Raw genomic sequence first — 15,650 nt, 5'->3', positions numbered from 1 at the left:
CTGAGCTAAGTAGAGGGGTAGGGTCTGGAGATTCAAAGGGGAGGAAGACCATTAGCAGGAAGGGTTGCCCTGGAATGCAAATGAATTTCTAGGTAAAGAGGAATCTCTGTTAATAGCTCTCTTCCTGGTACCAGCTGTCCTTTCCAATGTAAATTTAGGCAGTGGAGGGGGAGGTAAAGAGATTTTCCTAAACCTGCTGGATTTTGATTGCTTCTAACTCAAAATAATCTTCATGCCAAAGTGGCCTGTCTTGGAACAGCCCGCCCTTGACGACCACACCCCCTTGTTAGAACAAGATCAGAATTTAGGAATTTGTGTGCTTTATCCTAGAAAAGAGATCATGTAAAAGAGAACTGCTATCTCTTGTCCACTAGGGCTGCTGAGCTGTTTTTACTCCTGTATCCATTCTTCTCCAAACAATACATGTTCACTTGTCTGTAGATTATTTAACAAAAGGGAAGCAAACAAACATTTATATGAAATTATATTCAGAGAGCCATCTTATACAAATGTGGAGCAAAGGACAAAATGATTTTTTAATCTTTTTAAATGTAAAGTGCCTGTGATGTGGGAAATAAGGGCAAAAAAAAAAATATTAAATTTCCTTACTACATATAACCCATTGACAAGTCCTTGAAACAGGCAGAGTGACCTTCCTCCGGGAGCTCAGCTGCCTTGATGTTGACACTTTGCTAAGGGCAAAAGGCAATCTTAGCCTGATTCCCCAGGATCCTGTAAGTCTACTTTAACATTTCAACATTCCTTTGGAAACTTCCTTTATCTCTTACCAACAGCCCCCTCCCCAGATATATGTTAGCAATCATCCTGCTAGCATATGGCCCACTGATATTAATCTGAGGGGTCTCATGACTAAGGTTCACTAGACAGTAATAAATGACCTTTTCCTTACAATAGCTAGCCCCTTCAAGGTCCTGGGAACCTTGTTTCCAAAATACCTTGGAGGTTTGTGCTGTCCCTAACCCCCACCCAACTTGAAAGTATATAGTGAGTCACCTGTCACAACCACAGTGCAGCTCTTTCTGCCCAGGGGTCCTGTCCCCGTGCTTTAATGAAACTACCTTTTTGCACTGAAGATGTCTCAAGAATTCTTTCTTGACCGTTTGCGCTGGACTCCATTTCCATATCACCTGGAGGTGGAGTTTACAAAAGGGTATAGTAGTAGACTATCTCACATTTATTTTCGTAATCTCAGCCTCATTGAGTTAACATTTACCTCAGTTTTATAGTTAGCTTTACTAAGTTGCAAAACTTAAGTTGATTTATGTGGTTTTTATCTTTCTACTGAAGTATTCGAGCGTTTTTAGACCTGTCTTTATCTGATTGCCATTTCTGTTATCTTAGTTTAAAAGAAGAGCAAAATGTGGTTGTAAACTAAAAATAATCCTTTCATCAAGATTTAGGGTGGGACTCAATTTCTTCATACCAATGAACAATGAATTATGAGTGTGCATCTTAGCGCGATGGAATTGTAGAGAGAATTTGAAGGCAGGCAGTGAGCTATAAAACAATTTAGAAATTGACCACTTACTAGTTTTTTTTTTTTTAAGGTTTTATTTATTTGAGAGAGAGAGAGCATGAGTGTGGGGCAGGGAGAGGGAGAAGCACGCTCCCTGCTGGGCAGGAAGCCCTCTGTGGGGCTCGATCCCTGGACCCTGAGATCACGACCTGAGCCAAAGGCAGACACCCAACTGACTGAGACACCCAGGAGCCCCCCACTTACGAGTTTTTTTGAGAGCTGGAAAACCATATCTTGTATACTTGGCAACCTTCAAACCTTATTAGAGTAATACGTGTCTAGCTTTGGTCCTCTGTTGGAAAGTTTCCAGAAGAATTGGAATGTTAGAAAAGAGTGATGAAATGGTCATAGGAACAACTTAACTTCACAATTACATGAAGATTGCTAAACTTTGGAAATTGAGTAAGAAAAGTGACTAAGGGTAGCAAAAGCCAGGGCATGGCAGGGCCATCAGCGAAGACCTTAAAATGCTGGTTAGGCAACTGTAGGTGGGGTGCACCAGTCATGCATCTCATTTCCCCAAGAAAGCCTTGAACATGGTTGCCCCAGAGAGCTCCTTTGTTGTGTTATTTTGTAATTAGCCTTCAGAAGCTCAAGTGGAACTACCAGGGGTGTCAGCAGGATTTTAGGAAATGACTTGCACGTCTTTTAAAGATTGCCCTTCGCTTCGTAGTAGTTGGGTCACATTCTTTGGTAACCTTTTTTTTTTTTTTAAACTTTTTGTTTTGGAGTAATTTTAGATTTATAGAAAAATTGTAATGATAGTCCAAGGAGTTTTTATATATGCCTCAGCCACTTTTCCCCAGTGTCAGCATCTTACATTACCATAGTACCTTTGTCAAAACTAAAAAAATCAACATGGATATGTAACTATTGAATACATTTCAGACTTTTCAGATTTCACCAGTTTTTCCACTAATGTGCTCTTTTGATTCCAGGATCCTGTACCTTGCAATTCACCCATTTAAAGTGTAGAGTTCAAAATCTTTTTTATAGTGTCGTCACATAGTTGTGTACCCATTGTCACAATCTAATTTTGGAACATTTTTGTCCCGCCTGCCCCAGAGAAATCCCCGTGTCATTAGCAGTTCCCACTTCTTCCCAAATCCTACCTCTTCTTGTCTCCTCCTGCACAGTCCCTGGCAACCACTAACCTACATTCTTTCTCTGTAAATTGACCTATTCTGGCTGTTTCCTATAAATGGAGTCATACAATATGTGGTTTTTTTTGTGATTGGTTTCTTTAATTTTCAAGGGTCTTGAAATCTCCTTGCAGAATCAAGAGTTTTGATTGGGTGCTCATTCTCTGTTGTATTTTAACTGTGGGGATATTTTGAGACCTAGATTTAAAGCACAATCCTTTTAAGCAAATTTGGGTTTCCTTCTGCCAGGGCACCTGGGAGCACTCCCAATCCGGGCTCACTTAAATTGCGTTTTCTGCTTTGGATTTTTTTTTTTTGCCATACAGGGCATGTAAATTTAGGCCTCCAAACTCATTCTCAGGGGAGTCTTTGTACATTTTGTCTCTCCACCGAGAGTCACAGCCCATATAAACACACATCCCACTGTCTTGGCTGGGAAGAGCGATTTTCCCTAGTGAGGGGTTGCCTTTCAGGAGTTTAAGAGCAGTCCTGGCTTCCCAGCATGTCTTCACTTCACACAGAGTCTCCAGTTCTTCCTCCCACCTCTGCTTTTTCAGCTTGCTTTGTCTCTGGTGCCGAAACTCTGGACTCTCTGGAGCACATGCCAGTGTAATGTCTGATTTCTGCTTTTTTGCATTTCTGCTTTCTTGCATTTCTGGCTTCTGAGGAATTTTCTTCCTTTCCCACCAGTTCAGCCGTGCATGAAAATGATCAAACATGTTAACAAGAGCTCATGTGTCCCTTAATAAATATAGATGATTTGCATGTAGGAATATTTTCGGATGTGTGTCTATTCAAGAGTCACTGTATTCACGTATTTCCTTTCGCTGTCGGCTGGAAGGGTCTGCAGGGAGTGACAATCCATTAGCAGTGAGAACACCTATACCCAGATCTTGGTTTCTAATACCTTTCTCCAAAACAAAATAAAAAACAAAAGCTCCTAGTGATGAGAATGTGTCAAATGGACATAGGAGCCCCCTAAGAGAGCTTGGAATGGCGAGAGCCGGAAACATTTGAGCAAGAAAGTGAAGAAGCCTTAGATTATAGAAGTATAAATTATTGATCCATAATCTATAGACTATAAGGCAAAGTATAAAACAAACATCGGTGAGTTCATGCTGATATAAATAAATAAGAGAATAAGTAAGTAATTGGGGGGAAATAGACACATCTCCTTGCAGAAGAATTCCAAATAATACTCTTCCCTCAGGGAGGGGGTAGTAGAACTTTCCACTCCATGAGTGTGACTTCCTTCTAAAGAGGATAGTGTGGAAAGGGAAGGCGGGGGAGAGTAGTTGGACAGTGCAGGAACTTAATAAGCCTCAGCCTTGTGGCAAAGGTCAACATCAGCAGTGGTCATTATATTGGTAGTATGTTACCCTTAATATGGTGTAGGGAAAGGGACACTTCTGTCATCTTTCTTTCCAAAACCCAATACCCTTGTCTAATTATGAGAAAAACATCAGACAAATCCCAGTCGAGGGAGTCTACAAAGTACTAGATGAGAACTCCTCAAACTGTCAAGGTCATCAAACGCCAGAAAAGTCTGAGAAACTGTTATAAACAAGCGGAGCCTAAGGGGATATGACGACTAGATGTAATGTGGTTTCCTGCATGGGATTCTGGGACAGAGAAAGGGCATTACATAAAAACTGAAGAAATCTGAATAAAGTATGTACTTTGTTAATACTAGTGTATTAACATTGGTTCATTAACTGTGATGAATGTGCCATAAGATGTAAGGTGCTGGTAACATGGGAAACCGTGGGGTATATGGAGTCTGTACTGTCTTTGCAATTTTTTTCTTAATCTAAAACTGTTCTAAAAAAATAAAGTTTATTTAAAAACTGACGCTTTTTATTTTTATTGATTTACTTGTTTTTAATCCCAGGAGAGTTAACATACAGTGTTACGTTAGTTTCAGGTGTACAATAGAATGATTCAGTAATTCTGTACGTCACCCGGTGCTTGTCACGGTGTGTACTCTTACCTCCCCTCCCCTGTTTCACCCATCCCCCCACCCTGATGCTTTTTGTACTGAAACTAGGATTATTTGTTTTGCCGTAACTGTAAATATGGAACTCCCCATATTGTCAGAAATGGAAGCTGGGACCAGTATGCTTTAAGAGAATTTTCTAGTCAGAAACAAGGAAAGAAAACATGCTGTTACACTGGTATGTGTTCGTGCTTTAGAATTACTTTTTGCCTTAGGGTTGGCTTTATGAAAATCTTCGCATGCACCTAAGTCACTTTCAGTAAAGATGTGAAGGACTTTTGGTTCATCCTGAACCCTCAGGCTCCTCATCAGGTAATTTTAATGAATGAATGGTTGTTCCGTGAGATAAATATTTCTCTCCCCCTAACACCAAACAACAGAACCACTCCCGGGCAAAGCTCTCGATGTGTTCACCATTGCTCACTGAGACAGTTCCTCATTAAGTTTTGACCTTGGGAGGCGCCTGGGTGGCACAGCGGTTAAGCGTCTGCCTTCGGCTCAGGGCGTGATCCCGGCGTTATGGGATCGAGCCCCACATCAGGCTCTTCTGCTATGAGCCTGCTTCTTCCTCTCCCACTCCCCCTGCTTGTGTTCCCTCTCTCGCTGGCTGTCTCTATCTCTGTCGAATAAATAAATAAAATCTTAAAAAAAAAAAAAAAAGTTTTGACCTTGGAAATGCTGCTCTGCTTGTCACTTCTCCATTCACCAGCACAAGAATCTGTGCAAAAATCTGCTTATAAGGAATGATGGGATACTAGCTGTATAAAAGTGGACCGAAGTTTAGACCCTGCTGTGCAATTGACATTTGGTTTCCCTCTGAGATCTGCCCTGAGAACTCACCCGGCTCTAGTGCAGTGGGAAGAATGCTGGAATGGACGGTGGGGGGCTGCATTCTAGGCTGAGAGCTAGTATTTCTTAGACATGTATTGGACAAGCTGTTTAGACGTCCTGGGCTTGATTCCTGGTTTGTAAAATAAGCTAATAGTGCCTACAGTAAGGGGTTGTTGTGAATATCAGACGAGGTAGGGGATCCCCGGGGAAGGTGTTAGCAGACTGTTCGGTAAACACGGAGGTGTTGTTTGCTCTCGTTTCCCCATTGCCAGCTCTGTGCCACTTTTGAATCTAATGGGGAAGAACGCTCGTGTCACAGAGCTGAGCTTCAGTGAGGTGGGTGTGGGTGGTGTTCTGCTAGTATTCGATGCACAGGAAAAAGACACTTGACTTTGCAGATGCTAGGGGAGGAAGGAATTGGGATTCTGCAAGGCGGAAAAGATGGGGCAGACAGAGTCAGGAAGTAAAGGTACGGGTGACAGGTGGAAGGAAAGCTTTAGTTTTTTGGACCGTTGTGAAATGGGAGGGCGACGATCTAAGCTGATACATGAGTAGGTTTCTTTGTACCTAGGAAGTGTGAAAGAACCTTTTTATCAGGTAAACATTACTTATCAACTGAAATGCTGGGGTTGTTAGTTTGGGTGTGTTCTTAGCCACCGAGTGGTTTTGCATGTGGGAATATTAGGAAAATCACCTGTCTTCTAAAGCAGACCCTGAGGCAGTTTTTTTTTTATTATTCAGAGAGGTGGGTATATAAAAGATACAACTTCTTTCTATCTCGTCCGATGAGAAGGAAAATAGAGCTTAAACCCTGGGGAGGGATGGGTCCTAGATATATGCTTACTCTGTCGTCTGGCAATATTTCTACTTTCAGCTTCCGGGCATAGTGCTAATCTAGCTATAAATAAAACTTTTTACAATGAGTGCTTCCTATATACTCTGTTCAATAAACACTCTGCACGAATTATCTCACGTAAGCCACGCAACACCCCTATGTGGCAAATCATATCCCCACCCTGAAAAACTGGGAAGACGTATGTGACTTGTGTGAGATCCCATGGCTGGTCAGCAGTACTGCTGGGATTTCGACTCAAGAATTTTGGGTTCCACCCTGGACTCTTATCTACTCTTATATTTTATGCCTAAAGGTATGAAGTGCAGCCTCAAAGCAAGTGTGGTTAGGAAAATATTTGGGAAATCTGGGAATAAACTAGAATACAAAGCAGTTTTGCAACTGTCCCTGTTTGGCTTGTGCAGTGGGGTACCATGACCCGGGGGACATGTTTTGCTCTCCTGTCCATAGCAGGTGATACTGTGCAAGGGCAGGTGGCCTCAGTCCACTCTGTGCTGGGGCAGTCACAACTCCCACCACCAAGGTGTCAGCTTTGGAAAACTGAGGTATAGATAAAGGAAGCTAAGCAGCCTTGTACCTAGTTCATATGAGAATCGTTGAAGGAAGAAGGGTGTTTAACTTAAAGAAAAGCCTTTCATATGATATGATAGCAGTTTTCAGATATTTAAAGGATGTAATTATGCTGTGTCCTCAGCAGAATTAAACTCAAGGGACAGAAACTTTAGGGAGGTAGGTTTCCATTCATCACAAAGTTCCTTATTCCTGAGAGTTGTGTAGATAAAAGAATTGATGACTACTGGAGTTCATGAGACGCCCATCCCTGGCAGTATTCAAGCAGAGTCTGTATGATGACGATTCCTCTCATCAGGAGCTATGCCCTTCCTTCCTGATGTCCCTACCTGCGTGCCTGCGTCCTGTTTCTTGTCCAGTTGCCACGCCACGTGATTCTCGGTTTAGTATTAGTTGACAAGTCAGTGGTTTAAGGAGCAACCTTGCTCGGTGGGCATTTAAAGATCACAAGATCTGTAAATGTTAAGCAGTAGAGGAGTAGTTAGGGTAAATCATGGTATTTTCAAGCTATGGAACCATATGCCAGTATTAGAATGAAGGCAGATTTGAAGGATGTCCGTCACATTGAATAAAAGCACGTTGCTGAACGACATGTATATTATGATCCCATGTCTCATTTAAATTAAACAAAAAATCAAAATGCTCTTTCTCTCTCTTTCCAGTTACCAAAAGGTAGCTAGTGGTCACAGTGACCTTGACCCTCTCAGTACTCATCCAGATTATTGGGGAGGGCCAAGGAAACTTTAAAATGTTTACATCTTTCTATTTTTTTTTAAACATAGTATTTTGCCATTTAAAAACCTTAACAGGAAAGAGCTTCAAGACCCAAAGGAGTGAAATAGTTGTGCAAAATAATAGTGTGGTATGGTGGTTGCTTTGGGGCTCTCCTGGTCACGAAGCCCACAGGGTTGCAGAGAAAGGTGTCAGGAGAGGAAGAAGGTGGGGTTGTTACACACTTGGAGTCCCAAGCATCTTGGCAAATGGGACTATGACAGGAATGAGGAAAGTAGAAATGGAGGCTGACTAACAAGGTGAAACAATGTGACTTCTGCTTGGGCCATATTAAGATGAGAGTAGGATTTCAAAAATGAAATGTCCTGAAGGGAAAGTGAGCTGTGAGCTATCAGAGCTGGGAAGATGGAGGTTTGGAGGTTACTGGTATCTGAGGGCAGATGAGGGAGGGAGGAGGTTGAGATGAGACCACAGAGACTTGCTCTGGCCAGCGCTCCCGCTGAGCACGCATGGAGGAGCCAAGAGGGGCAGTTTAGGAAAGATAATTTAGACTAGTAGTTTGGAAATGGGTGAGGATGGGAGGGGTGTTACAGGGGGTCAGGTGGGAGGAAATGGACACATGTGTAGACCAGCCATGAGAGCAATCTGGTGCCTTCGGAAGAGAGACAAGAAATAATGGCAGAAACAGTCAGGGGGAGTTTGGTGATTTTTTTTTAAGATGGGAGTTGTTCGTGTTTGAAGACAGTGGTGAAGTTGAAACCTGGGGAGAAGAAGCTGATAGACGTGATAGCACCCAGGGGATTAAATGTAAGCCCGCCAGGTCAGCTGAGGACACCGACAGAGGCCCCTTCTCTGCCCAGGATGGGGATGGGGATGGGTTTGACTTACTTCAAGGTGGAGACAGGAAGAAGGTGGGGTACTCCTGCTAAATAGCCTTGGCTTTGGTTTTTGGGTGAATATATGAAAACTAATTTACCAGGGGCGCCTGGGTGGCTCAGTTGGTTAAGCATCTGATTCTTGATTTCAGCTCAGGTCATGATCTCAGGGTCCTGGGGTCAAGCCCTGGATCGGGCTCCACGCTCAGCGGGGAGTTTGCCGGAGGATTCGCTCTCTCCCTCTCCTTCTGCCCCTCACACTCACTCTCTTTCTCTCTAAAATAAATACATCTTTAAAAAAAACCCCTGATTTATCAGTATTTATTGTTCTGAAGTGGACAGGAGCCATCGAAAGGGTGGAATGGTGCTCAAAGTGTCCAAAAGACATAAGGCATCATTAAGGGCCTAGGGCATTCTAAGGCAGTTCAAAGTATCTGTGGTTGACAGCACTCATTCCCAAACAGTGGTCACCATCGGAATCACCTGGGTGGCTTTTTAAACACAGGGATGCCTGGGACCCACCCTGATCTTTCGGAGTCCGAATTTCCTAAGAAGTCCCAGTCTAAGACTCTCAGGAATTTAAAGAATCAGTGTACCCTTCAGGAGCTGCCTGGGATACGCTGGCGGCCTTTAAGAGAAAACATGACATTCCAGAGCATGAATACTCACTCTGAGTATTGTGTGAAGGGTTGCTTGTCTGAGCGTTGACTCCTTGAGGGACTTGTTCTAAATTTTTGCTCGCTTGGGGACTTCAAGTCTCCCACGGTGATCAGGAAACTTGCCATTTCTCAGGCTGAGCCAGCCTCTGTATGTGTGGATACGTGGTTGTTCTTAGCCTACCATGTCTCGTTCCGCCATGACTCCATGGCATCTCTGACTACCCCTCAGACCTTTTCTCGGGGTGGTCTTCCCATTCACAGGGTTGCCTCTTACACTTCCTGTGGTGTTCCCATTTTACTTTTAAACGTAGGGAGAAAACCAGTGTTCTGTTAAATTTCTTCCATTTTTGACCTGACCCATGGAAATGATCCTTCTTCTGCTTACTCTTTCGTCTGAATTCATCCAGGAGTCTCACTCTTAGGGGTGTGACTCTTTTCTTTCTTCTCTTCTTTGTTGGAGATAGAGATTGCTCTTCTGGTTTGGTAAATTATTTTAAATTTGTAAAAATAAGAATTTGGAACTGTTTTCACAGGGAAAGAGGGAAGAAGAAAGGGTCCTCTGCAGGACCACAGCAGACACTTGCCCTGGAGAGCATTCCCCAGTAAATGTGTGTGGAAGAGCCATTTAGATACTTGTGCTAAATATGTTGCATATATTTTGTTATGGAATTTTCTGGATTATCCTTACAATAATCTTCTTCCCTTCCTCATTTGACAGACAAGATCCAGGCTCACTGAGATTAGATTACTTGCCCAAGGACACCCAACGAACTGGTAGCAGAACTGGTTGTCTCATACCGATGTCCACATATGGCATGCTTACTACTTTGTTCGAGTCTTCAGAAATAATAAGATGTGCCCATGGTAAGAAGACTAGACCTTTGAATGAAATGGTTCTTGCAAATGGAGTTGTGGGCTTTTAAACATTCCAGACAGTTTAGGAATCCTCTTATGTCCTTAGGAGGACTTTATGTTAATATCTGAAATAAGCAAATTGTGATGGTCAGAGATGTTTCAGAGGAATAAACAGAGGTTATTTTTATCCCGAAGATGTTTAAGTTTGAAGTAAATGTTTCCAAACAACTTGGTAAATAGTTTTCTGACCATGTTTACAGGCTGCAGGTTTTGCTTAAAGCTGAATGGCTTCTCCTTTGCTTTCCACATGTCAGAGTGTGGAACTTGTTCAGTTAACTAGAAATTAATCATTGGGAATAACTCAAAGCTCTGTGGTTTTTCTTCTGAATTTCTGGTTAGTTTATTTACTTTCAGAAGTAGATGGCTTTTTTCTCATGTGGTTTTCTTAAGTCCTAGACCCAGTTAGAGTTTAAACCCCATTACATTGTCTGAGATGTATCTTTGATAGACTATTCCTATTTGTGCTACTTCTTCAAAGACTACCCCAGGGCACTGCCTCAAAGCCTTGGCAGTTCAGGCTGGTGTCTTTGACTCCAGTTTCAGACCAGCGGCCAGCCAGGGAAGAGTTTGTGCAGTAAACTTACTTCAGACTGCAAGTTCGTATCCGTTTTCTCCTTTCCTTCCCACCCCTTCCTTCCTTCCTTCCTTCCTTCCTTCCTTCCTTCCTTCCTTCCTTCCTTCCTTCCTTCCTTCCTTCTTTCCTTCCTTCCTTCCTTCCTTCCTTCCTTCCTTCCTTCCTTCCTTCCTTTTTTTTTTTTCTCTCTCTCCCTTATAGCCTCTCTTTCTGCTTCTCACTCCCTCACCCTGGGTTTTAGGAGGGGTGATGAAAACCAGGGCCCATGGGTTTTTAAGTGCTTAGGATTGGAGAGTGAGGACAGTGGGAATGGTATACCAGAAGCACCATTGAAGATAGACTCCCTGCTGGTACAGCCACTGTGGATAACAGCATAGAGAGTCCTTAAAAAACTAAAAATAGAACTACCCTATGATCCAGCAATCCCTCTTCTGACTATATACTCAGAGGAAATGAAGTCACTATCTTGAAAAGTTATCTTCACACTACCATCTTCATTACAGTGTTATTCATGATAGCCAAGACATGGAAACAAACTACATGTCCCTTGATGGATGAATGGATAAAGAAAATGTGATATATATGTGTGTGTGTATACACACACAGTGGAATATTATTCAGCCGAAAAAGGGAAGGAAATCCTGCCATTGTGACAACATGGAGGAGCCTTGAGGATACCATGCTAGGTGAGATGAGTCAGACAGAGACAAATACTGTATGGTTACACTTATGTGTAAATGTAGAAAAACTAGATGTCTGTAATCACATTGAAAATCTATAGATTCTTGTTCTGGAGGCAGAGAGGGGTGGGGTGAAGATGGAGCACGTGCAGCATGAATGGCATCCCTGCAAGTGCTGAAACTTTCAGCAAATTCCAGCTGTCTTACCCCCCATTTCCTTCCTCCTAATACCTGATTGATGTGAGGCAGTAGACAAAGGTAGGGAGTCAGACACAGTTTGTATTAATTGCCTGGGAGGCCTTGGGCAAGTTACTAACGCTCTGTGTTGGGCACTGTCCTAGGTGCTAGGTTTGCAAAGATGAGTAAAACTTGTTCCTTGCCTATAGGAACTCAAGCTTAGCTAGAATATGGGCACACAAACAAATAATTGCAATTACGTGTGATCATTAAAATATTAGATACATACAGATAGTGCAGAGCTAGCATAGAGGCAGACGCCTAGCCCATCGTGTGTATCCAGGGGTGGGAGTAGGAGGGTGGAGTGGGGGTCAGGTGATGGTAGGGGTGGGGGTGTGCCTGAAGGGCTTGGGAGAGACATGGCTGGATTGTTCTAAGCGGTTCATGTAGTATAAGATGGTTTGAGTAGGCACGGGTACAGACGAATTGCTCACCACAAAATTTGGGAAGCTTTTCGTTTTGTTTTTATTTTTGTTTTCTGGTGGAGGGGATTTAGCTTTGTGATCGGAAGTATCTTCCTGCTCATGCCCAAAGGGAAGTACTAGAGGAAAGTGGGTCCCACCACTCGGCCACACATGTCCGTATGCTTTTGCGAGGCGGCTGTATCTGTGTGGACAGCCACGTCCTCCACGTGCTTATGGTGGAGAGGTGAATTGGTAGAGCCACTTTGAAGGACGGCTTTTGGCAAAATCCATGAGAATTAAAAAATGCACGTGGATTGACACAGCAAGTTCACTTCTCAGTATTTATTCGCAAACGTGCACAGGCGGACATGGGTGACGATGCTCACTGGAGCAAGCTATGATGAGAAGCTGCGAGCCCCTGCTCTCCATCCATGCTCGTGCCATACCATGAAATATTATGCATCAGGTTAAAAAAGCAGTTGCTGTATATGGGCTAACGTAGCTCTCCACGGCATAGCTGTGAATGGGAAGAAAGCAGGTTGTAGAATGATAGCTACAATGTGGTACCTCCTTATGAAAAATAAAACAGAAGGCTCTATCCACTTAATGTAAAGAAAAGGTCTGGGGAGACAAACACTTCAAACTGATCCCTCCTCTGGGAGGAGGGGAAAGACTGGGATTGGGTGGTTAGAGGAAATCAAAGGGGACGTGTCCGTAATGTTAACGCATTTTCAACCAAGGAAAAATTACTGATATATTATATGCAAAACTAAACTTTAAAAAAAGCACTCTATAAAATAGCACAGGCTATTTTTGGTGCAGTAGATAAACTGTTTCCCAAACCTGCCTGAAGATAGGAATGGCCTGGAATGCTTGTCAAAAACCCCCCGGATTCCCAGCCCCAAGAATCCGTATATTTAATAAGCAACCCAGGGGATCCCTATTGGCAAAGTTGGGAAACTTTAAGCTAGAACCAGCCCCAGATATCACTCTGGAATTTTACTTTTCCTGGGTATTTCTCAGTCTCGGTCATTAAAGGAAAGCAAGAGTCATTGCTAAATGCTGCTCTTACTTTCTTCCCTGGGGGTCCGGTGGAGTAAGAGAAGATCCAGCACACCTCGGTCCATCTCTGGAATCTAAAATGGGGAGGTAATGGCACCATCTGTGCAATATTGAGGGGTGGCCCGAATGTGGGGAGTCTCGTGGACACGCAGGGGCTAGGGATCCATCTAGGGATTGAGTTAGCCATCAGCCTTGGCTAAGTGACTGAGGGTCCTGCTTTCCGAGCATGGTTGCTCCTTCCTTGTCTGCCTTCCTGCCAGCATGGGCTTCCAGCCCTGGGTTGCCATCAACTATTCTCTGTCTACTTGTGAATGACGTCACTGTAGACAGTGTCCCATCCTCCGCCTGTCCTCCCATCCCCCCATCTGCAAGATGACCAGGGATGCTGTGGTCATCAGACCTGCCTTTGCCAGCCAGGCTGGACTTCCCATCAGCACCACACCTGTACAGACCCCCAGAGGCTTCCCTGATGTTAGGTGGGGGCTCTTCCTGCCCATCTTGCTGTGAGTCCCTGGCTAGAGACCCCCTGGGGTTCCTAAGATACATTTCAATTTTAGGGGAAGTGATGTCAAAGATTTTGGAGCTGGGTGGCAGGCCTTTTGGAGAGCGCCTTGCTGGCAGCAATAACTCAGGGGTCACAGCTCTTCAGGGCCTTGTCCTGAGCTTTGCTAATGAGCCCAGAGTCTTGATTTTGGTTTGGGAACTTACACTTGGTGGGGCTCCTTGATGGACTCCAACCACACGGAATACCTTTTTATCCATTCGCCGTGACTCATGCAACTGATAGGCAGGATGGAAATACCGATGTTGGACAGTCATTCTATTTATATCCCATACAGGACACTTTCCCTGCAAATTCAAAGTATAATCATAAGCAAAGGGAGTCAGCTGGGTGGGCGTCATGGTGGCGGTGACTGAGCTGTGCTGGTCGGATGGACCCAGGTGGGTCATATGGCCGTACCTGGGTCGGCTGGTTGTGATACTTGCTCACCCATAGCGTGCTCACGTGCTCAACTTGTTTTTCTTTTTCTTTGCTTGTTTAATAGAATCCTTGCAGACCTCCCCTTTCTGTAAATACATCATCTTTTCCAGGTAGATCATAGTACCGTGGATTAGATTATGCTTTGCTTTAGTTACATTCCAGCCTCAAGGACGGGGCAGCCTGCCAGCTACCTTGAGTGAGAGAGTAACAACGGGGAACAGAGGACAGGGAGTTCTCTGTGGCTGTGGTCCTAGCCTCGCCTCTCTGGACAAGAGTGAGCGATAAGGCCTGGGGACTTTTAGTATTTGAAGAGTGCTTTGTGTCACCTTGTTTCGATAAATGTAATACCAGCCCTTCCCATTGTGTTCTCCAAATTTTTTTCCATCAGTGATAACTTCTCCATTATGTTCCAAAGTTATAACAACTGTTGGGGTGTGAGGGTGTCCATTTTCACCCCTGCCTGGGTGAAAGGAATCAACTGAGAAATATCCACAGGTCTCAGTTGGATGCTGGGTATCAGCTTGAATAACTGCGAAAGCTAACATGGAGATGTCAGTATGGCTCCCGGCTAAGGAGGAGCGCTTGCAAATCTGGATGGAACGGATTTATCCCAATGGGCGTGGAGCTAAATCTCAATGGCGGGTGGAGTGGCTGCCTAGGGGGGCTTGCCTGATGGTGGGAAGAAGTGGGGGAGACTGAGCAGCCTTTAGGAGGCATCTCAGGAGAGAGTCTGGATTCTCAAGCTATTGCTCCCTCCCCTCGAGGAAGGAAGGGTCCCCCTACTGTCAGCCATACCCTCCCTTGGGCAGACTGAGTGAGAAGAGGGGAAAAAGGATTGGGTTTCAGCCCAGTGTTCTGGAAAGAAGTCTTTGATTACATGTGGGCCCAGGAGGAAAGGTTATCGGCTTGTAAAAGTTTGAGTAAACTGTGGCTTGAGTAAATATTCAGATTCTCTTAGCAGCTCTGAAAGTAGGCTGATACTCCCATTTTATGACTGAGGGATGTGAGTCATTTGTTCATGGACCCCCAGGTCGATGTGGGAAAGCAGGGACTTACACCCAGGTCCCCGACGCCAAGTTGGGGATAGCATGCCAAGCCATGCTATCACTCCAGGTTGCCTAGGAGATGTGTGTGCTGCTCTCCCTTCCTTAAATTCACCGCGAGTGTAAAATCATCTCTCCATACTCTGGGGCACTGGTGGTACGTATGTGTACCTGTGCCCTTTAATCGTGTCCTACACTCACAGTGTGCACTTTGCAGGACCCCTTCTTCCACATCTGGTTCTCGTGCAGAGGTGAGCTCCCTCTGATGCTCACGGGACCCCTGTCTCACGTGTGTGGGGATCAACGATGCCTCGTGCCTGAGTGGTCTGTGGTGCTTGCTTCACCCCTTTCTCTAGAAGGCGGGTTTTGCACAAATAGTAGCAGGTAGAAAGAAATTAAATATTAAAGAGGGAAAGAGGATAGGAGAGGTCGCACTGCAGACATTTGACTTGGGCCAGGATCTTGTGCATCCTCCTCCCCCTGAGACAGTCCTGCCCCTTTTGGGGGGCTCTGGCCGCCCTTGTCTCTGGCGGTCATTGAGGAGGGACCGGTGTGGCC

At 44.3% G+C, this 15,650-nt stretch overlaps 1 protein-coding gene across 2 annotated transcripts in view; it reads left to right on the top strand.

Annotated features, from left to right (window-relative positions):
- The window catches only part of MBOAT1 (membrane bound glycerophospholipid O-acyltransferase 1), a 107,894-nt gene that overhangs the window by 12,029 nt on the left and 80,215 nt on the right, over positions 1 to 15,650 (top strand). Inside the window, exon 2 of one of the 2 annotated variants that reach the window (XM_087858094.1) lies at positions 9,914 to 10,059. The exons of the other annotated variant lie outside the window; for it this stretch is intronic. Within the exon in view, the coding sequence (XP_087714220.1) occupies positions 10,057 to 10,059 (3 nt within the window). The 5' untranslated portion in view covers positions 9,914 to 10,056. The remainder of the gene's footprint in view (positions 1 to 9,913; positions 10,060 to 15,650) is intronic. 2 annotated transcript variants of the gene reach the window in all.

Source organism: Ursus americanus, chromosome 32, assembly GCF_024610735.1.
Source record: "Ursus americanus isolate L20-20 chromosome 32, mUrsAme1.1.p, whole genome shotgun sequence".
NCBI classification, from domain to species: domain Eukaryota; kingdom Metazoa; phylum Chordata; class Mammalia; order Carnivora; family Ursidae; genus Ursus; species Ursus americanus.
This window is presented reverse-complemented; position numbering and strand designations above follow the sequence as displayed.